At 49.3% G+C, this 24,586-nt stretch overlaps 1 protein-coding gene across 6 annotated transcripts in view; it reads left to right on the top strand.

The window, feature by feature from the left end:
- The window catches only part of RIOX2 (ribosomal oxygenase 2), a 39,325-nt gene that overhangs the window by 12,312 nt on the left and 2,427 nt on the right, over positions 1–24,586 (top strand). For 4 of the 6 annotated variants that reach the window (XM_066241616.1, XM_066241611.1, XM_066241614.1 and 1 more), the window contains exons 3-8: positions 2,368–2,487; positions 4,710–4,838; positions 14,644–14,747; positions 20,061–20,163; positions 21,402–21,573; positions 24,172–24,260. In XM_066241616.1, coding sequence (XP_066097713.1) covers positions 2,368–2,487; positions 4,710–4,838; positions 14,644–14,747; positions 20,061–20,163; positions 21,402–21,573; positions 24,172–24,260 — 717 coding nt within the window. The remainder of the gene's footprint in view (positions 1–2,367; positions 2,488–4,709; positions 4,839–14,643; positions 14,748–20,060; positions 20,164–21,401; positions 21,574–24,171; positions 24,261–24,586) is intronic. The other 2 variants (XM_066241617.1, XM_066241618.1) reach the window with 2 other exon arrangements.

The raw sequence follows: 24,586 nt of genomic DNA, 5'->3' as shown, positions 1-24,586 counted from the left end.
CCACCATCTGCCTCGGGAAAATCAGGTTTCTTTCTCTCTTGCAGGAACGGGTGGCTTCTCCTTAGGCCCCTCAGTCTGACTTCCACCCTGAAGAGCGGTTAGTGCCTGGAGAGGGGGAATCGCTCCGCCCCTTTTCTCCTCCTGTCTGTACCCACTTTCTAGGCCATCACTTCTTCTCTCGTTGCTTTAACTATCAGTTTTGTGCAGGGAATTCCCAAATATAAGACTAGTCCTTTTTGCCAGAACTTCAGGCTGAGGCAGCTAGCAGTTTACTTAGAAACATCTCCAGCCTGACCAGGCGGTGGCGCAGTGGATAGAGCATTGGACTGGGATGCCGAGGACCCAGGTTCGAGACCCTGAGGTCGCCAGCTTGAGCGCGGGCTCATCTGGTTTGAGCAAAGCTCACCAGCTTGGACCCAAGGTCGCTGGCTTGAGCAAGGGGTTACCTGGTCTGCTGAAGGCCCACAGTCAAAGCACATATGAGAAAGCAATCAATGAACAACTAAGGTGTTGCAATGCACAACAAAAAACTAATGATTGATACTTCTCATCTGTCTGTCCCTGTCTATCCCTCTCTCTGACTCTCTCTGTCTCAGTAAAAAAAAAAAAAAAAGAAACATCTCCACACGGGGGCCTTGCAGCTCAGACTCAACATTTCTAATAGAGAACTTCTTTCCCTTTGAAAACTTGGACCTTAGCAAACGTTTTCCTTTTCAGTGACTGGAACTGGGAACGAATTAATTTAACTGTCCAAGTCCAAAGCCGGGACTGTTTTTATTTTCACTCTCCGCATTCCCTTATCCCTTCATATTTAGTCCATCAGCAGGGCCTGTCACTGCTGCCGCCAAGGGCATCTCAGGTTATCTCCTCTCTGTCCCCTCCCACCGGCCTGGTCATTTCCCTCCTGGGCTACCACCTTTAGTAGCTTCCTGACTGGTTTTTCTTGCTATTTGTTTTTTTTTTTTTTTTTTTTTTTTTTTTTTCATTTTTTTCATTTTTCTGAAGCTGGAAACGGGGAGAGACAGTCAGACAGACTCCCGCATGCGCCCGACCGGGATCCACCTGGCACGCCCACCAGGGGCGATGCTCTGCCCACCAGGGGGCGATGCTCTGCCCATCCTGGGCGTCGCCATATTGCGACCAGAGCCACTCCAGCGCCTGAGGCAGAGGCCACAGAGCCATCCCCAGCGCCCGGGCCATCTCTGCTCCAATGGAGCCTTGGCTGCGGGAGGGGAAGAGAGAGACAGAGAGGAAAGCGCGGTGGAGGGGTGGAGAAGCAAATGGGCGCTTCTCCTGTGTGCCCTGGCCGGGAATCGAACCCTTTTCTTGCTATTTGACAGTCCATTCTCCACACAGTAGCCAAAGTGAGCTTTTTTTTTTTTTTTTTTTTTGTATTTTTTGAAGTTGGAAACGGGGAGACAGTCAGACAGACTCCCGCATGCGCCCGACCGGAATCCACCTGGCACGCCCACCAGGGGGCGACGCTCTGCCCATCCGGGGCCTCGCTCTGTCGCGACCAGAGCACTCTAGCGCCTGGGGCAGAGGCCAAGGAGCCATCCCAAGCACCCGGGCCATCTTTGCTCCAATGGAGCCTCGGCTGCGGGAGGGGAAGAGAGAGACAGAGAGGAAGGAGAGGGGGAGGGGTGGAGAAGCAGATGGGCGCGTCTCCTGTGTGCCCTGGCTGGGAATCAAACCCGGGACTTTCACACGCCAGGCCAATGCTCTACCACTGAGCCAACCAGCCAGGGCCTCAAAGTGAGCTTTTAAAAATGTAAATTGGATCATATAGTTTCCCTGCTTAAGAATCTTGCGGGACTCCAGGTGGCCTCCTTGGCCAGTCTGGCTAATGTGCCCATGTCTTTTCTGTGGTGTCTGTGCTACAGCAGAAGCTTCTCAGCAGCAGAGGTATTGGCTCTTTCACGGCTTATTAATTCTCACTATCTAGAACAGAGTAGTTGTGGTGGTGAAGACTTTTTTATTTTTAAGTGAGAGGAAGGGAGCTAGAATGACAGACTCTTGCATGCGCCCCACCTGGGATCCAGTTGGCAACCCCTGTCTAGGGTGGATGATCTAATCAACCGAGCTGTCCTCAGCGCCTGAGGCCAACGCTTGAACCAATTGAGCCACTGGCTATGAGAGGGGAAGAGAGAGAGAGAGAGGGGGAAGAGGAAGGGGAAGAGAAACAGATGGTTGCTTCTCATGTGTGCCCTGACCAGGGATCAAACCCAGGATGTCTGCACACTGGGCTGATGCTCTATCCACTGCGCCAACCAGCCAGGGCCATGTTGAAGACTTGATAAGCAAATAAGAATATACCTCTTATTGTCATGTGTTTTTCATCTCCCCCTTTCTTTTATTATTTTTAAGGATGAACTTTGGAGGATCCAGGAGAAGCTTGAATGCTACTTTGGCTCTCTGGTTGGCTCGAATGTGTACATAACCCCTGCTGGAGCCCAGGGCCTGCCACCTCATTATGATGATGTCGAGGTAAGAGAGGAAGAGAGTCGCTCAATGTGATGACGGAGTTGCCGTGAGCCTGGGCTAGCACAGTTGTCAGGATTCGTCAGCCCCTGGCCAGGTCTCTGCCCGCTCTCCCTGTGCGGTTGCCGTGAGCCTGGGCTAGCACAGTTGTCAGGATTCGTCAGCCCCTGGCCAGGTCTCTGCCCGCTCTCCCTGTGCGGTTGCCGTGAGCCTGGGCTAGCACAGTTGTCAGGATTCGTCAGCCCCTGGCCAGGTCTCTGCCCGCTCTCCCTGTGCGGTTGCCGTGGGCCTGGGCTAGCACAGTTGTCAGGATTCGTCAGCCCCTGGCCAGGTCTCTGCCCGCTCTTCCTGTGCGCTCTCTGAGAGCCTGACTTCACCTAGGTGTTGAACCGGCATTGCTCCCATCAGCCTGGTTGCCTGCTCCTTCTCCAAGGGGAGAGATTATTTACAGCCTGACTGATAAAAAGAACCACATATTCCTATGAAACAGGTCTTTATTGAGTTTAGCTGTAGAAAAGTGTGATTGGTTTTTTCAGGGTGCGTGTGAGAGAGAGACAGACAGAAAGAGAGAGAAGAGAAGCATCAGCTCCTAGTTGCATCGCTTTAGTTGTTCATCAGTTGCTTTCTTACATGTCCCTTGACAGGGAGCTCTAGATGAGCCAGTGACCCCTTGCTCAAGCCACAGACCTTGGGCTCAAGCCAGCGACCATAGGGTCATGTCTATGATCCCAGCCTCAAGTCGGTGACCCCACCTGAGCCTGTGCTTGAGCTGGTGACCTCCCGGTTTCGAACCTACTGTATTTCCGCATGTATAAGATGCACACTTCCCCCCCCCCCCAAATTTGGGGTCTAAAAACTGGCTGCATCTTATACAGTGGTAGTAGATTTTTTAATTTGCATTTTCCGCTTTTTCGCGCTTGTTTTTGTGCTTGTTGGAGACAGCGATTTGTCATCAGACACAGATGAGGATAAGCTAATGGACAGGAGTTTTGACAGTGATGAGGAGTTGTATGAATTTTATGATGAATAAAACTTGAGTTCAATAACTTTATGTCATACATTCTTTTTCAAATTTGGGGTCGGGCCCCCAGAGCTAGGTGCGTCTCACACAGGGGAGCGTCTTCTGCCTGGGGCGGCACGGTAGGTTCTCCGCGCCCAGGTCGGCGCTCTTTCCCCTGCGCTGCCACCTCGCTAGGCTTGATGGACTTTTTCTTCAGCTGAACATTGTATAGTCTTCAGTGAGGTGAGGCCAGAAGCAATTTTTACATCTGCTTTCATTTTGTCCTTTTTTGTAGCTGCCAAAAAAGAATGTTTTTCCCACTTGAGAAAATCTTGGGGCAGCTTGAATGAAGGTCACGGTTTCGCTTGGGCCCTGGCCCCCTGACAGGTGTGGATTGCACTCCTGCGGCTGCCAAAGAGTGAACGCTTCGGTTTCCGTATTTTGTCGTTCTACTTTTGTACCAATATAAGGTGTGAACACAGGGTAATTAGTAAAGTCATTTTCCCCCTTTTGAGAGCAATTTAATATCAATACATTTTCTAGAAGTTTCTGGTTCTTTTTAAACAGAGTATTGAAGTATCTTTGAATGAAGAATGGAAACCTTGAAGCTCTCCTACTTGCCAAAGATCAGAGTCGGGACTTCAGATACGCAGTCCTGCCTGAAGCCTGGCTCTGCCATCGGCAGTCACGGGCATTCCTCTGTCAGAGAGAAGGTGTCAAGGGATGAGATAGTGGGTGCAGAGTGGGATATGGAGAACTGAGCAAAGTTTCCTAAATGTGAAAAGGATGACTGTCCTTCTAGTAAGTAGCAGGGTTCATGGTTCCCTGTTTTTAAAAGTTGAAACCAGAACTGGCAGCTCTTCTGTGTGGAATGCAATGTATCTGTGATCCTCCATTTTTTAAAAAAATTTATTTTATTTATTCATTTTTAGAGAGGAGAGAGAGAGGGAGAGAGACAGAGAGAAGGGGGGGAGGAGCTAGAAGCATCAACTCCCATATGTGCCTTGACCGGGCAAGCCCAGGGTTTCGAACCGGCGACCTCAACATTTCCAGGTCAATGCTTTATCCACTGCGCCACCCCAGGTCAGGCTGTGATCCTCCATTTTTATTTTTTATCTGAGACTTGTTATTCATCTGAGCCCTTGAGGGCTAATATTCTAGAAGCACGTTGCCCTGTGCGTGCGCTGTGGGGAAGCTCCCTGAGCTCCGGGGGCCTGGCTCTCCACAGGTGTTCATCCTGCAGCTGGAGGGGGAGAAGCACTGGCGCCTCTACCGCCCCACAGTGCCCCTGGCGCGCGAGTACAGCGTGGAGGCGGAGGACAGGATCGGGAGGCCGGTGCTCGAGTTCACATTGAAGGTACGGGCCTCCCACGGTGGGCAGCTCCCCGAGACAAGGTCGGGCTTGAGGGTTCGTGCTCATGTGGCGCTCCCCAGGGGAGCCTGTGCAAGGCTTTCGGGGTGGGGCGGCTCGTTCCGGTCGGCCAGCACAGGCACCTTCTGGAGGGGGCTTGGTCACTTGTAGAAGTGAGCCGAGGAAGTACTAAGTTTATTGTTCAAATAACCCGTATCCAAGTATAATGTACATTCGACAGGAACGAATTACGAATTCGGAGGTCTCTGACTTCTCTCGAGTGAAAGTAGAAGGTTTGGTCTTGGGCAGCTGTGCCGTGTCTGAGGCTGTGGTCAGCACTGGGCTGGAGGGCGCTGAGGCAGGGACCCCTTTGTTTTTTTGTTGGTAAAATTTCCGAATGGTCCATTTTCCTCCTGGTTGTCCATCTAACTCTCTGCACTGTCATCCCTGCCCCCTGCATAGAGCCACCAGGAGAATAGTAATTATGACAGTCCTTGGGGAGTCTTCTCCAGGGTGCCAGGTGGCTTCATCTTGTCCTGGTTCACTGGCATCTTGCTGCTGAGAAGGTGTGTCTTGGAGTAAGTAGCGGAGGGGATTGTGGCCACCAATCCCGCAGGGGAGGTGGTTGAAAAAAGTGTTAAAGGGATAAGAAAGAAGAATAGCGCTCTCTCTCTCTCTATATATATATATATATATTTTATTTATTTATTTATTTATTTTTTAATTTTTCCGAAGCTGGAAACGGGGAGAGACAGTCGTACAGATTCCCGCATGCGCCCGACCGGGATCCACCTGGCACGCCCACCAGGGGCGACGCTCTGCCCACCAGGGGGCAATGCTCTGCCCCTCCGGGGCGTCGCTCTGTTGCGACCAGAGCCACTCTAGCGCCTGGGGCAGAGGCCAAGGAGCCATCCCCAGCGCCCGGGCCATCTTTGCTCCAATGGAGCCTTGGCTGTGGGAGGGGAAGAGAGAGACAGAGAGGAAGGAGAGGGGGAGGGGTGGAGAAGCAGATGGACGCTTCTCCTGTGTGCCCTGGCCGGGAATCCAACCCTGGACCCCTTGCATACCAGGCCGACGCTCTACCACTGAGCCAACCAGCCAGGGCCGAATAGCTCCATTATTAAACTTTATACCTATTGCAACAAAACATTAATTTCTTTCAGTGTCAATAAAATACCTAATTTAAAGCATCCCAAAGATTCTGCCTACCTGATATACTTACATACAGTTTTTTTGTATTTCTTGCTCTTGAAATTATGATTTAATGTCCAACTTTTACCCAATACCTTGTGGCCCCTTCTTGATTTTGCCTACTTAACCAATATAAGTGGGAGAACATTCTCCCTTTCTAGGATGTGTGACTATATCGTAGGAGACTTAAATAAATACAACAATATAGCTACCTTTAACATTTAAAATTTTTTAAAAATTTGTGTTGACATGGTTTCATGTGTCCCACTCAGTATAACACCCTCCACAGCACATCGTGTCCCCCATGCCCCACGCAATCTCTCTCCACCCCTGTTTTCCCTCCTTTGGCCCCCCACCCCCCACACCCCTACTCCTCTGGCTGTTGTTACCATCTTGTCTCTATGTATGGTTTTGGCTAATCCCTTCACCTTCTTTGATCCCGTCCCCACTTCCCTCTGACAGCTGTCCGTCTGTCTGCATTCCCACCAGCAGTGCAGGAGGGTTTCCTTTTCTCCACATCCTCGCCAGCACTTGTCGTTTATTGATTTGTTTGTGAAAATTATTCTGATGGGTGTGAAGTGATACCTCATTGTGATTTTAATTTTCATTTCTCTGATTAGTTATGTTGGATATTTTTTCATATACCTGTTGGCCATCTGTATGTCCTCCTTGGAGGAATGTCTATTTAGGTCCTTTGCCCATTATTTAAATTGGATTGTTTACCTTCCTGGTATTGAATTTTATAAGTTCTCTATAAATTATGGTTATTAACCCCTTATCAGATTTATTGGCAGATATGTTCTCCCATAGAGTGGATCATCTTTTTATTTATTTATTTATTATTATTATTATTATTATTATTATTATTATTTTAAGTGAGAGGAGGGGAGATAGAGAGACAGACTCCTGCATGTGCCCTTACTGGGATCTACCTTGCAACCTGGTCTTGGGCCAATGCTTGAATCAACCAAGCTATCCACAGTGCCCGTGGCCAATGTCCGGACCAATCAAGCTGTCCTCAGTGTCTGGGACCAATGCTTGAACCAGTTGAGCCACTGGCTGTAAGAGAGGAAGAAAGAAGGGGGAGAGAGAGGGGAAGAGAAGCAAATGGTTGCTTCTATGTGTCCTGACTGGGAATTGAACCTGGGGCTTCTATATGCTGGGCTGACACTGGTCAAGGCCTTGATTGTCATTCTTATTTGTTTGTATATATCTTTTGATCTCTGCTTTTATTTCTTCTTTGACCCAGTAAATTTTTAGAAGTATGTTTGTTTTTGTTTTTTTTTTGACAGAAACAGAGAGTGTCAGAAAGAGATACAGATATGGATGGACAGACAGGAAGGGAGAGGGATGAGAAGCATCAATTCTTTATTGTGGCTCCTTAGTTGTTCACTGATTGCTTTCTCATGTGTGCCTTAACTGGGGGGCTATAGCAGAGCGAGTGACCCCTGGCTCAAGACAGCAACCTTGGGCTTCAAGCCAGGGGCCTTTGGGCTCAAGCCAGTGATCATGGGGTCATGCCTGTAGTCCCACGCTCATGCCAGCAACCCTGTGCTCAAGCCGGATGAGCCTGGGTTTTCAAACCTGGGTCCTTCACATCCCAGTCCAACGTTCTATCCACTGTGCCACTGCCTGGTCAGGCTAGAAGCATATTTTTTAATTTCCACATTTATATGGGTTTCTTTAGTTCATTTTTGCAGTTGAATTCTAATTTCAAAGCCTTATGGTCAAAGAATATGCTTGGTATAATTTCAGTCTTCTTTAATTTGTTGAGGTTAGCTTTGTGGCTCAACATATGGTCTAACCTTGAGAATGTTCCATACATATTGGAAAAAAATGTATAATGTGATTTTCTGGGATGAAATATTCTATAAATGTCAGTTTTGTCCATTTGGTCTGATGTGTCATTTAAGGCCAATGGTATGTTGAGATTTCCAACTATGGAGCCACCAATGGTGTGTCGAGCTCTCTTAACTATGTGTTTCTGTCTCTTTCTGTTTTTAGATCTGTTAGTAGATGTATATACATTTTTGGTGCTCCCTGATATGGTGCATATATATATATATATATATATATATATATATTAGGAAGTGTTATGCCTTCTTGATATAGTGTCCCCTTTATAATTCTGAAATGTCCATCTTCGTTTCCTATTACCTTAATTGCCTTAAGTCAGCATTGTCAGATATTAGTATAGCTACACTTGCTTTTCTTTGGGTATAATTTATGTGTCTCCTGAAAGCAGCATGTGGCTCAGTTTTGCTTTCTGATTCAATCTGTTACTCAGTCCCTCTTTATTGGTGAGTTCAGTCCAGTTACATTTAGGGTGATTATTGATGCTTGAGGATTTCCTATAGCTATTTTTTTTTTTATTTCTGTGTCTCTTTTGCTTCTTCATTTTTGTATTTCTCTCAGTTATTTTTGTTTGGTGGTATTCCATACTTCTTTCCTCTGTTTCTTCTTCTTTTTTTTTAATGCTTTGTATTTCACTAGTGGCTTTTTACTGGGTGGTTACCATTAGTTAGTAAGAGAAAATTTTTCATGTGTGTAGGTGTCCTTTCCTTATGAGTGCTCCTGACTCTATTCCCCTTTGCTACTTCAGCTCTTGATCCTCTCCCCTTTTGTGTTACTGTTGTCACAGGTTATCCTTGTTTATATTGTAACCGTGTTAGACCTTTTACTTGTCCTTTGATTTGTTTTGTTCTTTGTAGCTGCTAGAATAACCCTCTTGAGTATTTCCTGCAGTCAGTGTTTTCTGGTGATACATTCCCTCAGCTTCTGTATGTCTGGAGAAGTTTTTATTTCTCCTTCATATTTGAAGGATAACTATGATGGATATAGTATTCTTGCATGTCAATTCCTCACTTTTAGTACTTTGAATGTTTGGGTCCACTCTCTTCTGCATGTAGAGTTTCTGCTGAGAAGTTTGATGGTTACCTAATGGACCTTCCTGCATATATTATGTTCTTCTTTTCCCTAGCTGCCTTGAGGATTCTTTCTTTGTCCTTGATTTTTGGACAGTTTTATTATAATGTGCCTTGGAAGAAGGTCTGTTTGGGTTGAGGTCACTTGGCATTCTGTTTGCTTCTTGGATTGAGGGATCTAACTCATTCCATAGCCTTGGGAAATTCTCATCAATTATTTGTTTGAATAAGCCTCTATTCCCTTCTCCCTCTTTTATTTTTCTGATATACCCGTTATACTTTTATTGTCCTTTCTGATGGACTCAGACAGTGCTTGCAGAGCTCTCTCATTTTTACAAAACTTGCGAGTCTCTCTTTTCTTCTCTCTGTAGCAACTCTTAATTGCCTATTTTCAATGTCACTGATTCTCTTCTCTATCTGGCCTGTTCTGTTTGCTAAACGTGCTAGCTCATTGTTCAGTTTATGCATTGAGTTTTTTATCTCTGTTTTTAAAGTTTCAGTCTCCTCGGTGAAGTATTCATTTTGTTACTTCATTTGTTTGTTGAGCTTATTAAATTGCCTATCAGTGTTTTCTCTCATGTTATTAAATATTTTCTGAACTTCAATTTGAATTCTCTATCAAAGAGAATTCCATGTGATTGAGATTGTTTTCCATGTGATTGAGATTGTTTTCTGGAGATTTTTCATTTTCTTTCTTAACTACCTCTCTTTCTTGTGTAGCCATGATATTATCTTCTTCCTTGATGGCTTTGGGAGTGGTATTGTTAAGAAATCAAACAGAAAATTATTACAAAAATGTAAAAAATAAAAAATAAAATTCAAAATACAATAAAAATAAAAATATAAAAAATTAAGAATAATAAAAAGTAAAGGAGAAAACCCACAAAAACAAAGAAGAAAAATGAAAAAGCTGTACTTGGAAACAAAACACCCACAAAGATAAAAATAAAAGAATGGAGATGAAAGGAAAATAGAATTTAAAAAAAGGAAAAAAATTAGTTTTGAGAAGGTTTTTTTGTTTTGTTTCCAGTAGGTGGTGCTGGATGACAAGTTTCAGCCCTGAAATTCCTGGGCTGACCTCTGTGAGATGTGGCTGTAGTGATGATGGAGGCAGAGCCACAGTTGTGCTGATGGGTGGGGTGTGCTGTGAGGGCTTTATGGCTTTGGTAATGGTGATCTCAGGACTTTGGGCACCCCTCCCCATGCCTCAACAGACAAGGGGACCAAACACAGAACACCTCTCTTCTTTTTCTTTTTTTCAAGTTACGGGCAGGGAGGCAGAGACGGACTCTTGCATGTACCTTTACTGGGATCCACCGGTATGCCCCCTGCCAGGTGATGCTCTGTTGGTTTGGAGTACTGCTTCTTTGCTCGGCAATTGAGATATTTTAGTGCCCAAGGCCATGTAGCCATCCTTAGTGCCTACGGCCAACTTTGCTCAAACTATTCAAGCCATGGCTGTGGGATGGGAAGAGAGAGAGATAGAGGGGGGAGGGGTGGAGAGCAGATGGCTGCTTCTCCTATGTGCCCTCACCGGGAATTGAACCTGGGACTTCCACACGTCAGGCTGATGCTTTACCGTTGAGCCATCCTGTCAGGGCCAGAGCACCTCTATTCTTTTTTTTTTTTTTTTTTTTGACCAGAGTAACAGGCTTTATTGAAAGGAAGAAAGGAACCCTGCTGGGCGCTTCTCCCGGGGAGGAGAGCACCGAAAACAGACTGAGGTAAAAGTTTATAGGGTTGGGGATAGCCTTGAGCAAGGGTGTGCTGGTATGTTCGGCTTTCTGGTATACTCTTTATTGGGGTGATTGACCAGCTTCCTGGAATTCCTTTGTCCCATGGACGATTGTCCGGTAATTAAGGGTAGGGTCAGGCAGCCAAGCGGAACAGCAAAAGGGCAGTTTGGAATTCACGTATCTATCATTTCTCAACTCTTGCCAAGCCAAGTTCCTCATCCAGTTAAGGAGGTTGTCAGTTTCCATGCTGTAAGGTCTGAACCAGGTGATGTCTCTGAAAACCTTTTTGGTCCAGCAGGGGTTCAGGACAGGGTTAGACTGCCGGCCAGTCGACCGTGTCCCGGGTTTTGGCACCAAATGTTGGAATCCATGGGAGTCCGAAAGACCAGAGTAACAGGCTTTATTGAAAGGAAGAAAGGAACGCTGCTGGGCACTTCTCCGGGGAGGAGAGCCCCTCTATTCTTCATGGATAGGAGTGGTCCTGTAGAACTAGCTGTGGGGTGTTTTTCTGCCACCCTGTAGCCTGCAAGGGGATGGAGGCGGGCTCTGGGAGGCTCCGGGGGGGCGGGGGAGGTCAGGCACTTTGATTCTTCTGTCTCTGTGCTGAGTGCAGGCTGTGAGCAGACCCTGAAAACACTGGCTATGACCCCTTGTTCTGATGCGACTTTGGTTTAGTATTTCCCCCATTGTCCCTCAGTCTCTGCTCCTCCCCACAGAAGAAGACCCAGTCACTTCCAGTCTCACTCCTCTTTGGAGCCTCTGCAGACAAAATCCAGACAATCTGAAGCATGACTGTGGTGCGTCTTATTTTTCGTCCCTCCTTCTCAACCCTTCCTACCCTTATTTAGTGTGTGGATCTTTTCAGGCAAGCCTGCAAGCCTAACTGGGGTTCTTTCACTGCATTGTAGCTGTTTCAGTTTGTTAAAATTTCAAGGGGGAAGATCAGGGGTAGCTTTCATGCTGCCATTACTCTGATGGCATCTTTCATTTCTAATTTTATTTATATGGGTCTTCTTTTTTTTGTTGTTGAGTCTGGTTAATGGTTCATCAGTCTTGTTTACCTTTTCTTTTTTGTGTGTGTGACAAAATGGATATTTTATTTTGTTTGTTTATTTATAAATGAGAGCAGGGGAGACAGACAGATTCCCACATGCGCTCCAACTGGGATCCACCTGGCAGTCCCCATGTGGGACCGATCCTCTGCCTGTCGGATGCGGATATTGTTTTGCTTGATGTTGTTTCAGAGGTCTCTTAGAGTTTCCTTAGTCTTCTTGAGCCTTTTTTCTTTTTGTTGCTCTGCTTCTGTGCTTACATTTATCTTGTCCTCTAAATAATCACTTATTCAGTCTTCCACTTCATCCAGCCTGCTGTTGATTCCTTCTAGTGCAGTCTTCATTTCAGATACTGTGTCTTTTATGACTGGTTCTTTTATATAGTTTCAGTGTCCTTTTTAATTTATTTATTTTTTTTACAGAGACAGAGAGTGAGTCAGAGAGAGGGATAGACAGGGACAGACAGACAGGAACGGAGAGAGGAGAAGCATCAATCATTAGTTTTTCATTGCGCATTGCAACACCTTAGTTGTTCATTGAGTGCTTTCTCATATGTGCCTTGACCGCGGGCCTTCAGCAGACTGAGCAACCCCTCGCTGGAGCCAGCAACCTTGGGTCCAAGCTGGTGGGCTTTTGCTCAAACCAGATGAGCCTGCGCTCAAGCTGGTGACCTCGGGGTCTCGAACCTGGGTCCTCAGCATCCCAGTCCGACGCTCTATCCACTGCACCACCGCCTGGTCAGGCTCAGTGTCCTTTTTAATGCTTACTATCTCTTTAAGTTCTCAGTGAGATCATTCTTACTCTAAGATCCTTGAGCATCTTTATAACAATTATTTTAAACTCTGCATCTAGTAGTTTGGATGCTTCCATTTCATTTCATTCTTTTTCTGGGAATTTCTCTTGTTGATTCATTTGTGTTTGCTATCTCTTCTTCCTTCTCAAATGCTTGTCCTCTTTTCTGGAATGTACTCTATAAGGGTTTTGTTCTGTTCAGTGCCTAACACAGGGCCGGCCATGGGGGGCAAACGGGAAGTGTTCATTGGGGTTTGTGGGTGAATAAATAAATGAATTCATGAAGTACATGGGTGAGGGCCTCATTCAGAGGCCTGGCACTGAAACGCTCAGTGACAATCGCTGTGACTATGAAGAAGGCGTTTGTGTATTTGAAGGACTCATTGCCCTGGCAGTATGGTCCACAGCAGGTAAGCCACCAGGATAGCTCTTTGAGTAGAAATAATTGTATATTGTTTCTTGCTTTAAGGCAAATCTTAACATTAAAAAAAAAAGTTTTTTTAATCTGCTGTCTCTTGCGCTGTCCCTGTAGCGTCCGTGTTCTTAACCAGCGAGCCAGCCTGCTCCCCGTGGTCACAGGGGAGCTGAGCACTCTCTAGAGCAGAGGTCCCCAAACTACGGCCCGCGGGCCGCATGCGGCCCCCTGAGGCCATTTATCCGGCCCCCGCCGCACTTCCAGAAGGAGCACCTCCTTCATTGGTGGTCAGTGAGAGGAGCACAGTTCCCATTGAAATACTGGTCAGTTTGTTGATTTAAATTTACTTGTTCTTTATTTTAAATATTGTATTTGTTCCTGTTTTGTTTTGTTTTTTTACTTTAAAATAAGATATGTGCAGTGTGCATAGGGATTTGTTCATAGTTTTTTTTTATAGTCCGGCCCTCCAATGGTCTGAGGGACAGTGAACTGGCCCCCTGTGTAAAAAGTTTGGGGACCCCTGCTAGAGCCTCTCCTCCCTCCAGCAGCGGCTACAGAGGCTGCCTCGTCTGCGCGGGAGTGGGAGCTCAGGGCAGGAGTGATGTGAGGAGCAGATTTCTGTCCGCTGGCTGGGGAGAGAGAATGGTTCAGGAGGAGGCGCACCTGCCCAAGAAAGTGCCCGATCTTTAGTTGCATATAGTCTTTAGGTTTAGGTGGTTTTTCATCCTTTCATCCTACCAGTTCTTTAGTCTTTGTCACGTGTGCTGGTTTAGGTTTTTGGAATATAAGACGGATATAGACTCTGCCTGGAAGAGCTCCCAAACTGTCAGGGACTGGTGGGTAAATAGTAATTATAATCCAACCTCACTCCCCTCATTGCCCTAAATGCTTAGGAGCGTAGGATATGACATTCCCTTTCATTCTCAAGGTGATCCTGTGAGACTTGGGGCCATTGCCTCCATGATATGGGTAAAGAAACTGAGGCGTTGGGAGGCTAAGTAACTTGCTGGGGCCACCAGTAAGTGGCCGAGTCTGTATGACTCTAAAGCTCTGCTCTTCCCTGTGCCACTGAAGGGCGGAGAGAGAGGGAGCAGGCTCCCAGGCCCCGAGTGTCACCTCCCTGGTCCCTGGGTCTGAGGGGAGTAGTGGCAGGTGTATCTGGTCCTACTCTGTAAATAATGAAAGGGCCTTCAGGCACTGTCAGCCTCTCCTGGATGGGGTTCCCAGTGACCATCTCTCAGAGTGCAGCTGAGCTGGAAGGACCCTACAGGAGCTCTGCGTGCAAGAGAGAGAGAGAGACAGACAGAGAGGGACAGACAGGAAGGGAGAGAGAAGAGAAACATCAATTCTTCCTTGTGCCTCCTTTGTTGTTCATAGATTGCTTTCTCATATGTGCCTTGACCGTGGGCTATAGCTGAGCCAGTGACCACTTGCTCAAGCCAGCGACCTTGTGCTTCAAGACAGAGACCTTTGGGCTCAAGCCAGCAACCTTGAGGTTTTGAACCTGGGTCCTCTGCATCCCAGGCCAACACTCTATCCACTGTGCCACCGCCTGGTCAGGCCGGACTGCCCCTTCAGTCACTAAGTAGAGGTTTCTAGGATGGAGAACTGAAACTCAAAGTCTGTATTTGTCTCCATAAAACAGAGGACTGAGAAGATATCCTTGTTGACTCTTTCCCCTTTGCTTTTTCCTTCCTTTAGCCTGGGGATTTGTTGTACTTTCCCAGGGGGACCATTCATCAAGCAGACACCCCTCCAGGGCTGGCCCACTCCACTCACGTGACCATCAGCACCTACCAGAACAGGTAGGCGCCCTGCTCCCAACCGGGCACCCTAGGACAGCTCCGAGTGTGGCTCACTGTTCAGGAGGGATGCGGGGGGTCGGCCGCTGCCTTGCCACTTATCCAAGCCGGTGGGGGGGTTGCAGGCGCTTTTGGTGACTTCATGTTCCTGGGGTGTCCTGTCTGTGCTGTCACTCCATTCCCTGCCTGGGCTTCCTCCTGGGAATGGAGTGACCCTGACTCTGTATGACACTGGCCATTTCTTGAGATAAGGCCCCCGTAGCGTGGGAAGACGGAACCAGAGCTGCAGGCATGGCTGTGTGTCAGTGATGTCAGGCTGGGTCTAGTGCTCGTCTGTCTGTCTCTTTTTAAAATATTTCTATTGTGATAAAATACATACAGGGGTGGGCAAAAATAGGTTTACAATTGTGAGTACGCTATTGTGATAATAATAAAGCTAGTCTATAAAATCATAACCTGCATGCCTTTTTCCATATGAACAACTGTAAACCTACTTTTGCTCACCCCTGTATAGTGGAGAACAGGGGTAGTCAACCTTTTTATACCTACTGCCCACTTTTGTATCTCTGTTGGTAGTAAAATTTTCTAACCACCCACCGGTTCCACACTAATGGTGATTTATAAAGTAGGGAAGTAACTTTACTTTATAAAATTTATAAAGCAGAGTTACAGTAGCAAGTTAAAGCATATAATAATAATTACTTACCAAGCACTTTATGTCAGATTTTCGCTAAGTTTGACAAAATAAATCTTTAAAAACCAACTTACTATAGTTAAGTCTATCTATTTATATTTCGGTTGCTCCGCTACCGCCCACCATGAAAGCTGGAACGCCCACTAGTGGGCGGTAGGGATCGGGTTGACTACCACTGCTGTAGAATATGCCATTTTAACTTTTTTTTTGTGAGAGAGACAGGAAGGGAGAGAGAGGGTTAAAGCATCAAATCGTAGTTGCTTTCATTCCAGTTGTATGTGGGTTGCTTTCTGTACGTGCCTTGACTGGGCCGAGCTAGTGTCCCCTTGCTCAAGCCAGTGGTCTTGGCCTTCTCATGCCAGTGACCCTCGGGCTCAGGCCGGCGAGCTTCAGGATCCTGTGGGCGATTACCCCGCCAAGGCCAGCGACCCCGCGCTGCCCAGCGGTGCTCAGAGCCAGGTGACCTTGGGGTTTCAAACCGGCGAGCTCAGCCTTCCGGGTTCATGCTCTACCCACTGCACCACCGCCAGTCAGGCACCGTTTAACTCCTTTAAAGTGTGCAGTTCGGTGACATGAATTACACTCTCACTGTTTTCTAACCATCGCCACTATCTGGGTGCAGAACATTTTCATCACTCCAAACAGAAACTCTGTAACCAGTGAAACCTCTGGGTCTCTGCTAAGGTTTCCACTTTGATAGTTCAAGGAATTAAAGCAGGAAAGGTAGCCTGGAACAGTCAGACCTAAAAGTACATGAAAAACAGTTCCAGGTAAAACCGTGCTCCGTTTCGGCAAGTGCCTTGTCACATGGCAAGACCTGGGTGGGAGCACCTTGTAAATGATTTCCTAACAGCAGCAACCTTGCTGGTTCAAGTCCCAGTAGAACACCAGGCGTTCATTTATTCGGATGCGGGCACCAGGCCTCTGCTGGTTGCTGGGAGGGCAGGCCTCGCACTGAAGGGGCTTTGAGAGAACTCACAGCCTGGAAGTGGTGGTGGGGAGGTAGGCATGTAGGTAACCACCCAGCTGTGATAGACCCCATCGGAGCTTTGCAGAGGAGACTCCCGGAACACGGAGGAATGCACTAAGCAAAGCTGGGAGGGGCGGGTCAGGAAGGCTTCAGAAATGACTCGACACCTCAAAGAATGAATCAGAAGGTGGGTCAGAAGGTGGGACCTAGGGACAGCAAGTCTCCTACCTTCAAACCTGTAACTTGCAAAACAAGTTTGTAAGCATACCTCTGCTTCCTCTTCTGGCTTTTCCGAGTGAAATTAACCCTGGTGTTGAAGAGCCCGGAGGAACTAGCTTGAGTGGCCTGAGGTTGGGGCTGTCTTTGCCCAACACAAGTGGAGGGCCAAAGCTTGCATTTGACCTCATTTTTATTTTTGTATTTTCCTGAAGTTAGAAGCGGGGAGGCAGTCAGACAGACTCCTGCAAGCGCCCAACCGGATCCACCCTGCATGCACCAGGGGGCGATGCTCTGTCCATCTGGGGTGTTGCTTTGCTGCAATCGGAGCCATTCTAGAGGCTGAGGTAGAGGCCATGGAGTTGTCCTCAGCGCCCAGGCCAACTTTGCTCCAATGGAGCCTCGGCTGCGGGAGGGGAAGAGAGAGACAGAGAGGAAGGAGAGGGGGAGGGGTGGAGAAGCAGATGGGCGCTTCTCCTGTGTGCCCTGGCTGGAAATTGAACTTGGGACATCCACACGCCGGGCCTACACTCTACCACTGAGCCAGCCGGCCAGGGCCTCGACTTCATTTTTGAAACATGCTCTTGTCCTTGTGTTTAGGTTCCTTGCATAGTGAGGAGTGGAAGTCACACCTCATTCCAGACTCACCATCTTGAGTGCAGGCCACCTCAAAAAGAGCAGGGACAGTGGAGGGAGCAGGTCACAGGGACAGGAGTGGGGCAGGCCACAGGGGGGCTGGCCCCAGTTCATTCTGAACTGGAGGACTCCAGGCCCGGGCAGCCCTGTCATGTGGCCCATGAACATCTGTGCATCTTCTGGTGTCGCGCCAGTAATGTTATCAGCTGCTTCCCCTTTCCTGGATTCTGTCTCGTTGTTTTCATTTTTCTTACTGCCACCAACTGCTTTTCTTTTTTTTCTTTTTTTTCTTTTATTTATTTATTTATTTTTTATTTTTCTGAAGCTGGAAACGGGGAGAGACAGTCAGACAGACTCCCGCATGCGCCCAACCGGGATCCACCCGGCACGCCCACCAGGGGCGACGCTCTGCCCACCAGGGGGTGATGCTCTGCCCCTCGGGGCGTCGCTTTGCTGCGACCAGAGCCACTCCAGCGCCTGGGGCAGAGGCCAAGGAGCCATCCCCAGCGCCTGGGCCATCTTTGCTCCAATGGAGCCTTGGCTGCGGGAGGGGAAGAGAGAGACAGAGAGGAAGGAGGGGAGGGGGTGGAGAAGCAAATGGGTGCTTCTCCTATGTGCCCTGGCTGGGAATCGAACCCGGGTCCCCCGTACGCCAGGCCGATGCTCTACCGCTCAGCCAACCGGCCAGGGCCCAACTGCTTTTCTAGCGGTCGGTTTTCTCTCCCTTGTCTTCCTTCTGCAGCTTTGGCTCACTCCCCACAGTAGCTCATCATAAACCACCATCTCCTCACCACCACCCTCCGTCTCACTGAACCCCCTGGCGTTTGCTTCTGCCCATTGCCTGACTTGCTGTTTTCCAGTCCCAATACTGAAGATCTGGTCGCCTGCCCCTGGGTCCCAGCCACCCTTTCTGTGGTCGGCCGGGGCTGGGGAGGGCTCAGTTGTGGAGCTGCTGGGGCTGGACTGTGATCTGTGTCTGTGCTGCTGGAGCTCGAATGGGAAACATGAAACTCGAGGACCACCGCCCCCTGGAGGTGACCCTGCGCTTTGGTCCCGGGGCTCCTGAAGGCAGAGTGAGAGTTTGGGGGCCTCTCCCTATCACCTCTTTAGGGCGGCGTGTCAGAACATTTGGGCCCTGCTGTGTGGGACAGCAGCAGATGATTTGGCTGTTTTATCAAAGTGAACACCTTAAGAGATCTTATTCCCAAATTTTGGAACAACCCGAGATCCATTCTGACTGTCTTTTTTAAATAGAGTTCTGTTTAAAAAACTGTAGCCCTGGCCGGTTGGTTCAATAGATAGAGTGTCAGCCCAACTTGTGGACGTCCGGGTTCAAAGCGAAGTGACCATCTGCTTCTCTTCCCCTCCGTCTCCCCCTTCTCTCTCTCTCCCTCTCTCGCAGACTGGCTCGGTTTGAGAGTCGGCCCTGGGTGCTGACGATGGGTTGGTTGATTCTAGCATCGGCCCCAGGTGGGGGTTGCCGGGTGGATCCTGGTTGGGGTGCATGCGGGAGTCTTTCTATTTCCTCTCCTCACATTTAAAACAAAAACAGAACTGCAATTAAATTCTCCTGGGAGCTATTGCCATATAACTTCACCTGTGACCCTGCAGAGAAAGAGCTTCCTTGGTGCTGCTGAGCGGTCAGCATGTGTCCTCCAGGCTGAAGTTCAATGAAAGATGTGAGGCGGGAGGAACATGAAGTCGCAAAGCGGAGAGGCCACCGTGTAGGAGCGGACATCTTGGGGAAAGTGCTCTCCTGTGGCTTTTGTCCTCCTTTGCCACTGGCCTGGGAGGGAAGTGTAAATGTTGATTTTGCTCACGGAGTGAGAAGCGGGAGCCATACTGTGAATTTCCGTTTTGCACATAGCTAGCAATCCGCAATGCGCTGGGGACACAACCGTCTGGAGAGCCGCCGCACAGAGTGTGTTTCTCACACTGGCACAGGTTTAGGAGCGAGCCAGCTCTCCACACCCCCGAGGGAGCAAAGCACTTGAACACTGAATTGCCCCCCCCATGTTATTTTTGGCCCCTGACTTCTTTCTACCGTCTACCCCAGTCAAGCCATTGCTAGCGTCCAGCAAGTTGCATGATCAGTTGTTTTGAAACTGCCGTTGATGGATGTTTTACTGAGGAGGAGCGCTGCTCTTTTCTAGTGGCAAAGGAGAACGTGCCGTGTAACTGCAGAGAACTGCGTCGGCCGGGGATCTTGCTGTCGCCCTAACTATATAGCTTTTGGAGTGTTTGTGCATAAAATTTATTTTTTGGTCCTATAATGATTTAAGTGTTAAGATTTCCTACACAGCTTTCCTCATAGACACTTGTTATAGTTAAAATGGGTCCCTTAAACTGTGTACTTTATGACAGCGTCTGTTTGGTTCTCTGGTCTTTAAGAGAAATCATCAGGGGAGCCTCGCTTCCCTCCTCCCACACTCCACGCGAGGGCTGGGGACGGCGGGAGAGCAGCAGTGTGGTGGGGGAAGCACTTCAGTTCTATGCTGAGTAATGTGAAACTCGGTGAACTCAACCCTGGCTGGGTCGTCCTGGCGTGGAGGTTGCCGGTTCAATTCCCCGGTCAGGGCATATGCAGGAGCAGTTCGATGTTCCTGCCTCTCTCTCCCTGCCACTCTCAAAACAAAACAAAACAAAACAAAGAATAAAACTAAATGAACTCGGGATGCCTGGGCAGGGCAATTGGAATGCAGTGGAAGCTTCCGCCTGTAACTCCGGCTGTGCTCGTAGTCAGTGTGTATCTCTATATTGTGTGTGTGCTCATTGTTGGTGGTGGTGATGTATGTTCCAGTTCCTGGGGAGATTTCCTTCTGGACACCATCTCTGGGCTTGTGTTTGATGCTGCGAAGGAAGACATGGCGTTCCGGGCTGGCATCCCCCGGCAGCTGCTCCTGGTGAGGAGTCAGGGCAGGTGGGGAAGGCGTGGGACCCCCGGACCGGGCCAGCCGAAGCTGTGGCTTATCCTAGGGACCCCAGGGTCCGTCTCGTCTCGCGTGAGCCATCTTCTCCTCTGTGCTGACCCTGCAGAGCGGGCTGGCTTGCAGCGTGAGCGGGTGCAGCGCCTCCCGTGCCACCCGGGAGCCCATGCTGTGGGGCACACGCCCTCTTTCTCTACCTGTGGTGGCAGGAACGGGCCTGGTAGGAATGTTGGCTGAATACGTGGTTGCATAACTGATGTGTCCAGGGGAACTGTGGCTCCGGCTCACCAGACATGACTCATCAGGAGAGGCACTGGAGACCCCAGCCCTGGTGTTTCCCAGCCTTTCTCTTCCGTCTCGTTTTTACGTTTGAGACGGCAGCACTGCGTGGCTGCACTGGAGAAGATGGGCGAAGTAGCGCTGAGCTAGGCAGGCTGTTCTTACAGTTTTATTTAGACAGTTAATTTCAACGGGGTGGCATTGGTCAATTAGAGCACATAGGTTTAGAGAAAACATCTCCAGATTATTTTGACATTCGATTATGTTTGTATACCCATCACCCAAAGTCAAATCATCCTCCTTCACCCTTCATTTGGTTTTCTTTATGCCCCTCCCCCACCCCTCCCTCTCCTCCCTTCCCTTCCCCCACCCCTCCCTCCCCTCCCTTCTCCTCCCCCACCCCTCCCTCTCCTCCCTTCCCCTCCCCCACCCCTCCCTCCCCTCCCTTCTCCTCCCCCACCCCTCCTTCTCCTCCCTTCCCCTCCTCCACCCCTCCCTCCCCTCCTTTCCCCTCTCCCTCTCCTCCCTTCCCCTCCCCCACCCCCTCCCTCTCCTCTCTTCCCCTCCCCCACCCCTCCCTCTCCTCCCTTCCTCTTCCCCACCCCCTCCTCTCCTCCCTTCCCTACCCCCTGGTAATCACTGCACTCCTATCTATGTACTGACTTGTTTTCCAGAAGGCAAGGGCTGAGACTGTACATTTCCAGGGATCCCTTTTCAGGCAAAATCCTGAAAATCGATCTTTTTATTTCACAAACAATGGGAGGCTTTAAGATGAACAATGGTTACAGGAAATAACGGGATATTGTTCTTGGGGCTCCGTCTCGCCAGCACCCCTTCCCTGGGGTGACAGGGGTCCGGGGACACCAGGGACTGCCCTGTAACAAGGTGGTGAGTTCTGCTGAAACCTGGGCCAGGGCTCAGCTCCGTGTCTCTAGCAGGTGGAAACTGCAGCTGCTGCCAGAGGAAGACTGAGCGGCTTGCTGAGGACGCTTGCAGACCGTCTGGAGGGTTCCAGCCAGCTGCTCTCGTCAGACATGAAGAAGGATTTCATCGTGAACAGACTCCCACCTTACCACGCGGGAGATGGGGCGGAGCTCTCAGTGCCAGGTGGGGCTCGCTTTTTCTTCTAGGTCGCGGGGGGCTAATGTGGGCTCTCTGGAGGCTGTCCTGGGGAGCCCCCTCTTCAAGCGGAAGGAAAGTTGAAGCATTTCAGGATAAATGCAGACCTGGATCTGGCTCTGGTATGGTATGGTTGGACAGTACATCGTGCATCTCACAAGTCATTTGCAAAGACCTTGCATCCTAGCATGATGGGGAAGGAGAACTCTGATTTCTGGGTGAGAAATATCTATATTTATAGGTACTCTGGTAGTCATCATCTTGGGGATGTTTGAAGAACTTCAACGTTGAGATAATATCGTTGGAATTAGTTTAGGGATGGGTCAAGTGCGTCAGCAGGTGAAGTATGAGAATGCCCAAGGTTATCACCGACTTTGCCCAAAGCCCCAGGTGACGCCGCATTTGTGACAGGCTTAGGCTGCAGATGACACAGCACACTGCTGGGCGGACAGTGACTTCTGACGTCCCGCAGCAGAGACCAGCAGCAGCAGCCTCTCCGTTCTGCCGCAGTGGGGCAGCTGGCCTGTGGCAGCGTAGAAAACCACGTCCCATTGGGAGCTGGGGCGTCTCAGTAGGAGGGGACTGGGAAGCACTGGCAGGCAGGTCTGGGCAGGGGAGTGCGTTGCAGGAGGGTCTGAGGAGGGCTTAGCTCTGGGTGCATGCTGTCAGAAGCAGGGAGTCTGTGGCTCGGTCTCGCATGTCTAGCGGCAGGAGGACTGAGGAGGGCTTAGCTCTGGGTGGATGCTGTCAGAAGCAGGGAGTCTGTGGCTCAGTCTCGCCATCTAGCGGCAGGAGGGTCTGAAGCGGGCTTAGCTCTGGGTGGATGCTGTCAGAAGCAGGGAGTCTGTGGCTCAGTCTCGCCATCTAGCGGCAGGAGGGTCTGAAGCGGGCTTAGCTCTGGGTGGATGCTGTCAGAAGCAGGGAGTCTGTGGCTCGGTCTCGCCATCTAGCGGCAGGAGGACTGAGGAGGCTGGTGAAGCAGCAGCGGTCGCCAGGGCCCGGCGCTGTCGGGTCCCTTTGCAGTTTGGATGATGGTCTCTTGCCTGAGTTCTGACATGATGGATTGCTCTTGTCACCTTGACCTCTCAGGCAGAGTGGCCTTGTAGACTGACGGTCCCTCTGGAACTGCCTGGTGTTCTCAGAGCAGTGGTTTTCAACCGCGGGTCTGCCGGAAACTCCGTGCTGCTTTGTGAGGAGTTAACTACCCTGATGTCGTAAGAAGATTAGAGGCCCAATGGTTATAGACCAGGGGTCCCCAAACTTTTTTCACAGGGGGCCAGTTCACTGTCCCTCAGACCGTTGGAGGGCCAGACTATAAAAAAAAACTATGAACAAATCCCTATACACACTGCACATATCTTATTTTAAAGTAAAAAAACAAAATGGGAACAAATACAATATTTAAAATAAAGAACAAGTAAATTTAAATCAACAAACTGACCAGTATTTCAATGGGAACTATGCTCCTCTCACTGACCACCAATGAAAGAGGTGCCCCTTCTGGAAGTGCGGCGGGGGCCAGATAAATGGCCTCAGGGGGCCGCATGCGGCCCGCGGGCAGTAGTTTGGGGACCCCTGTTAGAGACTGTAATCTTCATACGACATTGGTGTGGTCACCTCTTTTGGGGACCAGCAGCTGAAAACCATTGCTGTCCAGGACAGCCGTGAGGACCAGGCCTGGCGGCTTTTCTCACTAGGGTTGAGTGGGACCATTACTTTCACTAACTTTAACTTTATGAAGGTCTTATTTCTCACTAGCTGAGAACCGCTGGAATCAGTAATCTGTAAGGTCACTTTTTCTTTTTTTTCTTTTTTTTGGTAAGGTCCATTCTAACATTGATTCTACTTACATTTTTATTATACCTTTGGAGGAAGTTTAGGACTTGTTTTTCATTGCATCTCTATAGCACATATTTTCATCTTAAAGAGAACAATTTTCTGAATATCAGTTAAGGGCCAGAACATTTCCTACAGTTCCTTGTCATAGCTATTATTATATATAGTCAAGTTGTCTTCCCTCGAGACGGTTCACAACCGGACGGACCTTTGAGGCTAGTCTGTTTGTAGTGGCTGCTTTTTCATTAAGCTAAATTCAGTCTGGAGAGGTATTGTTTTCCCTGTGAACAGTACTGGGCGGCTTTTATATGACACTGTGCTTGACCTACACAGACTGAGTCATTTGCCGTGGTCACTCGGCTCGTTACTGGGGGGACGGTGCGGCTGGAATTCAGGTAGTCCTTTGAGTCCACGTGTGGGTGAGTGACAGAGGCTGGAGACTGTTCTGAGCAGAAAGGCAGAGGCCTGGCCCTGTTGTGATAGTTACCAGGCTTCCACCGTATTGTTTTTGTCCATTTAATGTACCTATTGACTCCTGTTGAGAACGGGCTCCATCCATAGGGGCGTAAACTGCCCTTCAGTATCACTGTAAATGTCAGGGTAAGCAGATACCTGAGCTGGAGAGGGCACCCCTCGTTTGCATTCACTGCAAACTGTTAGGAAATGTAATCCTTAAACAGTTGCACCTGCAAACAAGTCGGATCCTGCTGGTTTCCACTTTTGAAAACGGGCTGTCTCCGGATTTTCTAGGTGGACAGTTACCGAGGTTGGACAGCTTAGTGAGGCTGAGATTTAAAGAGCACGTTGTCCTCACGGTGAAGCCGGACCAGGATCTGTCTGTGAGTATCCGGCGGGGAAGAGGTTTCTCCTCGGGGCGTTTCCACCGCAGGTCTCGGGGTATTAGACTGACAGATGGCCCCTGGCCTTCTTCGGGAATCCATCTGTTCTCCCCGCTCAGTGCCATCGCTGCAGAGCAGACAGCCCACACCTCCCTGTTCCCGAGTCTCCTGCCTGGTGCGCAGAGGGCTCACCTCATCTCCCACAGAATCGGTTTCCTTCCACTCCTGTAGTGACGTCTGGTCTCTGCCTCCCAGTGCGGCTCGGGGCCAGACTGCTCAGCCAGCCGCGCCTCCTCACGCGCCTCCGCCCGCCCTCCCCCGCCCTG

This window comes from Saccopteryx bilineata, chromosome 8, assembly GCF_036850765.1.
Source record: "Saccopteryx bilineata isolate mSacBil1 chromosome 8, mSacBil1_pri_phased_curated, whole genome shotgun sequence".
NCBI classification, from domain to species: domain Eukaryota; kingdom Metazoa; phylum Chordata; class Mammalia; order Chiroptera; family Emballonuridae; genus Saccopteryx; species Saccopteryx bilineata.
The sequence above is the reverse complement of the archived record's forward strand: the minus strand, read 5'-3'. Positions and strand labels throughout refer to the sequence as shown.